This window comes from Cebus imitator, unplaced genomic scaffold (genome assembly GCF_001604975.1).
Source record: "Cebus imitator isolate Cc_AM_T3 unplaced genomic scaffold, Cebus_imitator-1.0 Scaffold112, whole genome shotgun sequence".
Lineage (NCBI taxonomy): Eukaryota > Metazoa > Chordata > Mammalia > Primates > Cebidae > Cebus > Cebus imitator.
The window spans coordinates 2,116,439-2,125,915 of NW_016107427.1; the positions used below are offsets into that span (position 1 = coordinate 2,116,439).

The 9,477-nt window shown below is 60.2% G+C and overlaps 1 protein-coding gene across 3 annotated transcripts; it reads right to left on the reverse strand.

The window, feature by feature from the left end:
• Positions 1-1,804: 1,804 nt before the first annotated feature.
• LOC108311270 (keratin-associated protein 10-12-like) lies at positions 1,805-9,137 on the reverse strand. 3 transcript variants are annotated; one of them, XM_017538685.2, is made up of 2 exons: positions 8,508-9,137; positions 1,805-2,135 (listed from the first exon to the last, which is right to left on the reverse strand). In XM_017538685.2, the coding sequence occupies exons 1-2, from the start codon at positions 9,120-9,122 to the stop codon at positions 1,845-1,847; spliced, it is 906 nt and encodes a 301-aa protein (XP_017394174.1). In that variant the 5' UTR covers positions 9,123-9,137; the 3' UTR covers positions 1,805-1,844. The 3 variants fall into 3 exon arrangements, with proteins under 3 accessions (XP_017394174.1, XP_017394176.1, XP_017394175.1); XM_017538687.2 differs by lacking the exon at positions 1,805-2,135 and having other exon boundaries at positions 7,937-8,648; positions 8,760-9,130; XM_017538686.2 differs by lacking the exon at positions 1,805-2,135 and having other exon boundaries at positions 7,937-8,522; positions 8,619-9,130.
• Positions 9,138-9,477: the final 340 nt, after the last annotated feature.

The following is a 9,477-nucleotide window of genomic DNA, read 5'->3' on the forward strand; positions in this document are numbered from 1 at the left end:
TTCATGTGCTTCCATCCTGGAGAGATCCCTGCTCCTCCTGCTGATCCAAGCCTTAGTGGAAAGGCCCTTCTGCCGCTGTCCCCTGGCTTTGAGCCATCTGGGTAACCAGCTCCACGTAGGTGTCCCCCTTGGAAGTCAGGTGTGTTGAGAAACCTGTTCTGAGAAGGGCCATGGGCTTTACCTGCCGGCTGGGGGCCAACAGCTGTGGCAGGTTCCGGGCCATCCCCCACTGTTTGAGTTTCCTGGGGGTGGGAGTGGACTTGGCTAGAGGGAGGCTGATGATGTCACAGACGAGGAAAAGTCTGGACTGACAGGCCACAGAAAATGTCTGGCCTCAACAGCCAGGGAAGTGGGAATTACCTTTTCTCCCCTCTCCCATGTTCCATAGTAGGGCCTCTGGAGAGTGGTGTGGGGGAGGCGGGGTACCCCAGGGAAGCAGGCGGCAGGGTCCCAGCTGCCCCCCACCCCCAGGGGCTAGGAAGAGGACAGTAGGACCCATTCTGTCTGAACACATTTACACCAATCCTGTTCTAACTGTGGGAGGGCTCTCTTCTCACTGAGGGTCTCTGGGAACCCCCTTTTTCGGGGAGAGTGGGACTGGAAAAGCCGAGGGTATCTCTGCCAGGCTCTCCAGGGGAGACTGAGGCCAGGTGATCTTAGACCTGTGCTGAGGGTCCTGGGAACGTCTTGCTGGATTTCAGAGCCTCCTGGGATTACAGCTCCAGGTACCCCATTCAGCTCCGCTGCAGCTGGGGGGCTCAGGAGATAGGCAGGGGCACTGCTGTTAGTGTGGAGGCGGCAGCAGGTGAGGAAGCAGCTCTGGTGGGGAGTGAGGCTGGGTGTGGGACCCTTGGGGCTCCTGAAAACATTGGTCCCAAATGAAACCCCCAAAGAGTGACCAGCTTGGGCCCCAGACCCCGTAGCGTGGGGTCCCCAGGTCACGGACCCTTTGACCTCTTTCTCTCAGACCTCCGCCACACCTGACTGGACCTGGGGCCCCAGAAGAGCTGTTGCCTTCCCAAGCACTGCAGGCGAGGTTGGGCATTTAAATAAAATGCCAGGGCTGCAGGGGAGAGGGAGGTCCCACCCTCCCCACCCCCCCACCCCACTCCACCCCAGCCTGCCCAGGAGCTGGTAGACTGTAGCAACACTCAGCTTCAGTTGTGTCTGCTGCTGGCCCTGTCCCCGGGTTCCTTAAACTCACCAGGGATAGGGAGACATGGGACACCAGGACCTTCCTGCCAAGGAGCCCTCTGGCCAGATATGCCACCAGAGACATCACCACCTGAATCCTGGACTCACAGCAGGGCTGCCCCCAGAGCTGCCTGGAGGTGCAGATCCAGGAGGCTTGGGCTGCCAGGACGGGAGCCTTGGAACTCAGAGCCTGGAAATGCTTCCAAGACGTGGCTCGTCTCCAGGGTTGCTGAAGCCAGGGCTGTGTCAGCACAGAGGGCCTGAGAAAGAACCGCATAGAGCACTAGGCCGGGAGAGGGGTGGGCAGAAGCAAGGAAGACCAGGGTATTTGTTGTGTGAGGCATGCAGAGGGCAAGGGGGCCGATGGCTTGGAGGAGAAGGGCAGGGGGCAGGCCCAGGGACCTCCTGTGGCTGTGGGGGAATGCCAGGGAATACCCAGGGCCCCTCAATAATGGGAGAGGTTGCCTGGCCCTGACTTGGAGGGGATTGTGGGTGTGAGGTCAGCCAGCCTGTACACTGCGGTATATACTAGTGCAGTGAGTACCCGTGTGTGTACTGACAGGTCAGCAGTGGGAGGGTTTGCGGGGACCTGAGCCTGGTGCTTGGGGACATGCCTGTCAGCAGCTGGGCTTCTGGCCTGAGCAGAAGCCTTAGCACGTGGGGTGGGAGCACATGGGACAACAGAGGAGGGACATGCAGGAGGCCGGGCGGCAGCAGCTGGGCTGGCAGGAGGAGGCGGGGGCACAGCAGGAGGGGACGGACACGCAGCAGGCAGGCCTGCACACAGGGCGGCAGGGCAGGGACACGGAGGAGGAGGGTCTGCAGCAGGAGGTGGTGCAGCAAGCTGGCTGGCAGCTAGACTGCTGGCAGCACGAAGAAGAAGCCCCACAGCACACAGGCTTGCCGCAGATGGGCTTGCAGCAGATGGGTACACAGCAGGCCTGCTGGCAGCAGGAGGAGGTGCAACAAGCCGGCTGGCAGCTAGACTGCTGGCAGCACGAGGGCATGCAGGAGCTGGTGCAGCCCGATTGGCAGGGGCTGGGCTCACAGGCCGCCTGGCAGCAGGGGCTGGACACACAGCTCACTGGGGTGCAGACCACGGTCAGGCAGGGGGCCGGGGCGCAGCAGCTGGGGGCGCAGCAGGGGGGCTCGCAGCAGCTCTCTGGGCAGTCGTCCACCTGCCAGGAGTCAGGGCAAGCGCTGGAGCAGACGGACATGGTGGACGCGGCCATGCTGGGGGTTGAGCTGGGGGAGACCAGAATGAGTGGGTGAGTGAGTGAGGGAGTGTGCGGCGCTGAGGGCTGGGAGTGTTCGTATCTCTGTGTGTCGTGTGTTGTCCCAGCACGAGGCTTCTCCCTGTTCCTCTTTCCTCGTGTTTGGAGCTGGTTCTTGGGAGCCGTCATCAGGGCTGGTTTATTTTCCCTGGAGAGGCCCCCCCGCGCCCCCCCCCCCGTAGATGCCTTGGCTGCATTGGGTCTGGGCTGGCAAGTCCTGACTGGGCCTACTTACTGGGTGGGTGAGGATCACATTCGGGGGTTTGAACTCTTGGGTGCCGGGCTCTCATTTTGGGGGACCCAGTGACAAGGTGACTTGGACTCTGAGCTCATGGAATGGCTGATGTGTGAGCCCTGCTCCGGGACCATAGTCCCCTTCCATTTGTGTTTATTGCCAGGTCTCCACTGGTAAAGAGAGGGTGGTGATTCCAGGGCTGTCCCCCCGTGACTGGGACCCACTGTTCCTCCTTCAGGCTCTGCCCCGGATGTCTGTATGCTTCCGGGGGCACCAGCAGCCCACATGTTTTTCCCTCTGACCGAGACATGTGGGCTCCAGCTTGCGGGGTTGTGTTTGTGGGCAGGGGACCAGGGGGGTCGGTGTCCAGCTGAGTAGTGGCCTCATCACTGAGCGGTGAGTCCCTTCCACCACGTCTGCTCACAGCGCCTGTGGTGTGGTGCTGGCTCAGCAGGGGCTTGGCGAGGGGTGTGTGGCTGAGCTGCATGTCACAAGCTGGGGGCTCTGGAGGCCCCATGGGCTTGGCTTCTGCCTCTGCTGCCCGTCATGGAGGTGGTTGGTGCTGCCTCTGCATCTTCTGCTGCTCTCGTGTGGGGGCACAGACCCTCATGCCCAGGGCACCTTTCCTGGTGGCCAAGCTGCAGCATCTGCCCATGGACACTTGGACAACCCCTGGGTTGCTCGCTGGTGGTCAGGAGACAGTGGCTGGTGCTGTGCCAGAAATGAAAGTCATGGTGTCCACTCAGGGAGGCAGTGGGCGGGCACCACTGCGTTCAGGCTGCCCGGGCTCTGGGCTGGTGGGACAGAGGCAGCCGCCCTGGGGCAGGTGCAGAGTGAGGAGCTGCACAGTGGCAGGAAGCGGGTACCTGTGGGGCACACAGGGGCAGCTGGAGCATCATGGCCACCAGACGGTGGGAGCCCAAGGCAGGGAGGCCCTACAAGGGGCTAGGAGTCATCAGGCGAGGTTGGCAGGTCCGGAAGGCCATGAGCATCTTTGTCTGCCAGGGACTGAAGGGGGCTAGACCTGACCCCTTAGAAGGCTGGGGCTCCATTTCCAGTTTCCGTTTCATTATTACTGTTGTCTCAATGATGTTTTAAACCAGAACACCTGGAAATTGTGCAAGTTACATTGATTATACAAAGCTTCACACACATTGGCAGAGTTTCCTGTGGCTGTTGTAATAATTCAGCACAAACTTGATGGTTTAAAAAACAGAAATGTATTCTGTTATTCCAGAGGCCAGGTGCCTGGGAGTGGTGTTGCTGAGCAGACAGCGAGGAGTCCGCAGAGCTGTGCTCCCTGCCGGAGGCTCAGGGAGGGTCTTTGTTCCTTTCCTGCTTTTGTTCTGGGGGGTGGATGGTGGCCTCTGCCTGCCTCGTTTCAGTCTCTGCCCCTGTGCTCACATGGACACTGCCTCTCCCAGGTGAAGTTTCTCTGCCTCCCTCTTATAAGAATGCGTGTGATGGCTTTCAGGGTCTCCCTGGCTAAGCCAGGGTCATCTCGCATCTCAGGGCTCTGAACTGTGCTCAGAGATGGAAGACAGAGAGAGTGGATCTCGCAGAAGGAAAGCAGGGCAGGAGGTGCTGGAGGCTGGAAGGACGGGGCAGGGAGGACAGGAGGGGCCTGTTGAAGGGCACAGAACCACAGCTGGTCAGGAGGGGCAAGGTCTAGTGTTCTACAGCAGGCGGCCCCAGCCCTGGTACTGGCGACCAGTATGGCCTGTGGCCTGTTAGGAATTGTATGGCCGCAGTGCAGGAGGGGTGGCAGGTGAGCGAGCGTGACCGTCTCAGCTCCGCCTCCTGCCAGGTTAGCAGCAGCACAGGATTCTCAGAGGAGCGCGAACCCTGCTGTGAACTGCGCATGGGAGGGATCTAGGTTTCGCACTCCTTGTGAGAATCTAATGCCTAATGGTCTGTCCCTGTCTCCATCACCCCCTGGTGGGACCGTCTAGTTTCAGAAAAAGCAGCTCAGGACTGCTGCTGATCTGACATGATGGTGAGTTGTATAACTACTTTATTACCTATTACAATATGATAATAGAAGCAAAGTGCATAATAAATGTGACGTGCTGGATTCATCCCAAACCATCGCCTCTTGGCTGGTGGAAAAACTGTCTTCCACAAAACTGGCCCCTGGTGCCATAGAGGTTGGTGACCACTGTAGGGTGACTGTCACTCAGCAAGATGCGTAGTCTCACGTCACTGGAAGGAGGGTATCAAATCTTCCCCACAGAGAGACACAGTCCATGTTGGAGATGATGGGAGCTCCGGACACCCAGGCGACCGCTGGCGCTGTCTGTATGGAAGCATCACTTGGAACTCCGTGGAGATGTACAATTATGATTTGTCAATTTAAAAACCTTTTAAGGATCTTAATCTGCAATCTAATTAATCTGCAAAGTGCCTTTTCTTCCTATAAGGCCAGATTGACCGGTTCCAGGGATTCGGGTGGGGACATCTTCTGGGGAGCGCCATTTGGCCACCACGCCTCCTTTCCCCGTGTTCTGCCCGGGCCATTTGGTTTCTGCCTCTGTCCACCCCTCACCTCTGACTCGGCTTGCACGACCTTGGAAGATCACCCTGTGGGCTGCAGTCTCCTTTTTTCAAGATGGGGTCACGGTCCACCCGTCCCACAAGGCCATGTGAGGATTATGTGGTTCAAAGCAGGTCACGAAGGCTTTCCAAAGGTCGGCCACTGTTTTTATTGGCCTCGAGTCCATATGGAGCTTAACAGTGATGCTGGAATTTCCTCTCAAGCCTGGAAAGCCTGGGGCGCCTTTAGATGGAGGGCTCGCTGCTGCAGTGGGTTTGAGCAGACACTGAGGGCTGAGGCTTCAGGGATCCCCTAGTTCCTTAACCGTAAAGGTCACACTGCCCGGCACCAAGGCAGGTTCAAACCACCGACCTCACAGATACCGTGACGTTCCAACAAAAGAGAAGTCCTCGTGCGGCAGCCTGGGCTTCCAGGTCCTGCTCACCGTGTGCTGCTTGGTTGGCAAGGGGTGCTCGGGGAGGACTCTGCTTCCTCGGCCCTTCTCACTTGGACTGGCCTCCTCCCTCCAGCCCTTCAATGCTAAGGGACTGTGGCGGGGTGGGGGCGGCAGAGGAGGGGCCCTGGCGAGGACAGCAGAACCGCTGTCCCTGCCAGGCACACGTGATATCAGCGCGGCACCAGCCTTTCTGCCGGCCGGCCCTTGGCTTCCCCTCGCATCCCGCTGTCTAGCAGTCACGGTGGTGGAAACCTGGACTGGAAGGCGCAGTGTCTCCTGAAGTTACCAGGTTCCTCCTGTCTTTCTCCAAAATCGGCATCTTCTACTAGACAAGAACATGCTTTCTTCCAAAACGAAATTCTGTAGAAGAATCTCTGTTGTCATGGGAGCTCCGGACACACGGGGCGTCTCCTGGGAGGCTCTGACCTGTGGACAGGGCTGTTGGCCCTGCTGGCCCAGAGTGGTTTAGCAGATCAGGGGCCAAAGTCACCCTGAATTAAAGAAATGGTGGTGGGGAGCGGCAGGGTAGATCCCACAGAGGCCTGGCAGCTCAGTGAAGGTGGCAGGGCCTTGGGCAATGCAGGGGATGAGGTGGAGTCCAGCTGTGCCTGCCGGGCTGGGGAGAGGGCAGTCAGGAGGAAGATGGGAGCTCAGCTTCAGATGTGCCAGGTGCGGCTTCCCTTCCATCTGGGGCACCTCTGGAGGCTGCTGCAAGCGTGGCCGGGAGCCCAGGGCAGGCACTGGGGTGGAGGCCTGGAGGCTGGGGCAGGGAGAGACCACACATAGAGAAAAGGCAGAGGAATGGGAGCAGGAGCTAAGACAGATGTGCCCCAGGAGCCCAGGGAGACAGGCACAGCAGGGCTGGCCAGCAGAGGGAGGACAGAGGGACCGCATCCTCAGCACCACAGTTCTCGGCCAAGTGCAGGAGGAGGGAGGGGAAGAACACTGTGCTGGAGGAGCTGGGGGTGAGATGGGTCACGACGAGCCGCTTCCTCTGGGAGATGCGAGGCGGTGCTGAGTCAGAGGCTGGACCCGAGGGAGGAGATTTCAGTTACACCCGTTCCCCCACCCACCTTGTGTTTTTTGAGACAGGGTCTTACTCTCACCCAGGCTAGGGTGCAGTGGCTCAATCACAGCTCATTGCAGCCTTGATCTCCCAGGCTCAAGTGATCCTCCCACCTCAGCTGCAGACAGGCTTGCAGCAGATGGGCGCACTGAGTAGGTGGGACTACAGGTTCATGCCATCATGCCCAGCTACATAGTTTTTATTTTAATTAATTAGTAATTAATTTTTTGAGACAGGGTCTCACTCTGTCACCCAGGCTGGAGTGCAGTGGTACAATCTCGGTTCACTGCAACCTCTGCCTCCCGACTAAAGTGATTCTCTGACCTCAGCCTCCTGAGTAGCAGGGACCACAGGCACATGCCATGATGCCCTGCCAATTTTTGTATTTTTAGAGACAGGGTCTCACTATGTTGGCCAGACTGGTCTCCAACTCCTGGGCTCAAGTGATCTTCCCACCTTGGCCTCCGAAAGTGCTGGGACTATAGGCGTGAGCCACATGCCTGGTCTTTTTATTTGTAATGGAGACAAAGTCTTACTCTGTTGCCCAGGCTGGAGTTTTATCTATTTTCTGTTAGAAAAGACTTCAAGATATTCACAGTCTGGGCAGCAGGCTTCAGACACGGGAGGTGTAGGAGCAGTAGAAGGAAGCTGGGCGGCTTCTGGAGCTGGGGAGGCAGGAGACTTGGGCAGCTGAGCCTGGGAGCTTGCCCCCCTCTCCCCCGCCCCCCGCCTCTGAATCTCCCTGACGACTGCAGGGCTCGGCTGCAGGTGGAACGAACTGTCCTCTCTGTCTGGGGCCTGGACTCCGTATCCAGCCAGCGCCCACTTGACAGGGAGGGCAGCCCCTCAGGGAAAGGTGGGGGGGTGGGGGGGCTGTGCCTGTGAATGCCCCTGCTGCCAGCCCTGACACTCACCCACCAGGGCTCTGGGAGACGGCCTTGCCTGCTGGGCTGGGGTGGGGACTGCCATGCCGTTGACCCTCCCTGGGACCGGCACATTCCTGCGGGGATGGTACCAGCGCCAGCCTAGTGTGTGTCGGGCCTGGAGCAGGGCTGGGCGCGAGGGCCCCAGGAGGCTGGGCCCGAGTCCTGGCCTCCGGTCCTGCTGGCCAGCAGTTCAACCAGGAAAGACCCAAAGGAGAGAGCAAAGTGCAGCCAGGCTACGTGGAGGGTGTTTATTAGGGTCTCCAAGCAGGGTCCTCACATGGCCACAGAGGCGCAGCAGCTTCCAGGGAGGTGAGACCACAGGGCCTGGAATGTGGGACCCAGTCCAGGAGGAGCAGGGGGCAGTGGGTGGAGGCCGGGCCCCCTGCAGCTTAGCAGGAGCCCCCAGGGCTTAGGGGAGGAGAGGCTGTGCACACATCTTCAAGGGAGAGACGGATACCAGGGCAGCCGAGGGGCCAGTAGTGGGAGAGGTGAGGGACTCAGTGCCCAGTGAGCCTGGGGACGTGGCTGGCAGCAGCTGGACTTCTGGGCTGGGGAAAGGCCTCAGCAGGCTGGGCGGGAGCACACGGGGTGACAGAGGAGGGACACGCAGGAGGCTGGGCGGCAGCAGCTGGGCTGGCAGGAGGAGGAGGGGACACAGCAGGAGGGGACAGGCATGCAGCAGGCAGGCCTGCACACGGGGCGGCAGAGGAGGGACACGGAGGAGGAGGGTCTGCAGCAGGAGGTGGTGCAGCAAGCCGGCTGGCAGCTAGACTGCTGGCAGCACAAAGAGGAAGCCCCAGAGGAGATGGGCACACAGCAGACGGGCACACAGCAGGACTGCTGGCAGGGGGAGGAAGTGCAGCAAGTCGGCTGGCAGCTAGACTGCTGGCAGCATGAAGAGGAGCCCTCAGAGCAGGTGGGTACACAGCAGACAGGCTTGCAGCAGACGGTCACACAGCAGGCCTGCTGGCAGGGGGAGGAGGTGCAGCAAGCCGGCTGGCAGCTAGACGGCTGACAACATGAAGAGGAGCCCTCAGAGCAGGTGGGCACACAGCAGATAGGCTTGCAGCAGACAGGCTTACAGCAGACGGGCACACAGCGGGTCTGCTGGCAGGGGGAGGTGCAGCAAGCCAGCTGGCAGCTAGACTGCTGGCAGCACGAGGGCGTGCAGGAGCTGGTGCAGCCTGATTGGCAGGGGCTGGGCTCACAGGCCGCCTGGCAGCAGGGGCTGGACACACAGCTCACTGGGGTGCAGACCAGGGTCAGGCAGGGGGCCGGGGCGCAGCAGCTGGGGGCGCAGCAGGGGGGCTCGCAGCAGCTCTCTGGGCAGTCGTCCATCTGCCAGGAGTCGGAGCAAGAGTCACAGGAGCCGGGCAGGCAGATGTGGCTGCCGTAGCTCAGGTTGATGGAGCAGACGGACATGGTGGACGCGGCCATGCTGGGGCTGAGCTGGGGCAGATGGGAGGGAGGGAGCAGTTGGTGTCTGGGTGCTGGATGGAAGGAGGGAGTGAGTGAGTGAGGAGTCTGGGTGCTGGGAGCTTATATAGCTCTCAAGGGTGTGTGCTGTCCCAGCACAAGGCCCCAGGCGTTTTCCTTGTTGGTGTTTGGGGCGGTTTCCTGAGGATGCTCACCACGAACTGTGACACGCAGCTCAGCTCCTGCAGCTCCCCGGGTGTCAGAACTGAATGGGGCTGTGGGACTGTGCAGGGAGCCGGCCGGAGGGCTGGAGCCGGCCTCTGCGTGGACCACAAGGGTCAGCAGCCCCGGCCACTCCTCTGCCATTGTCTTTTGG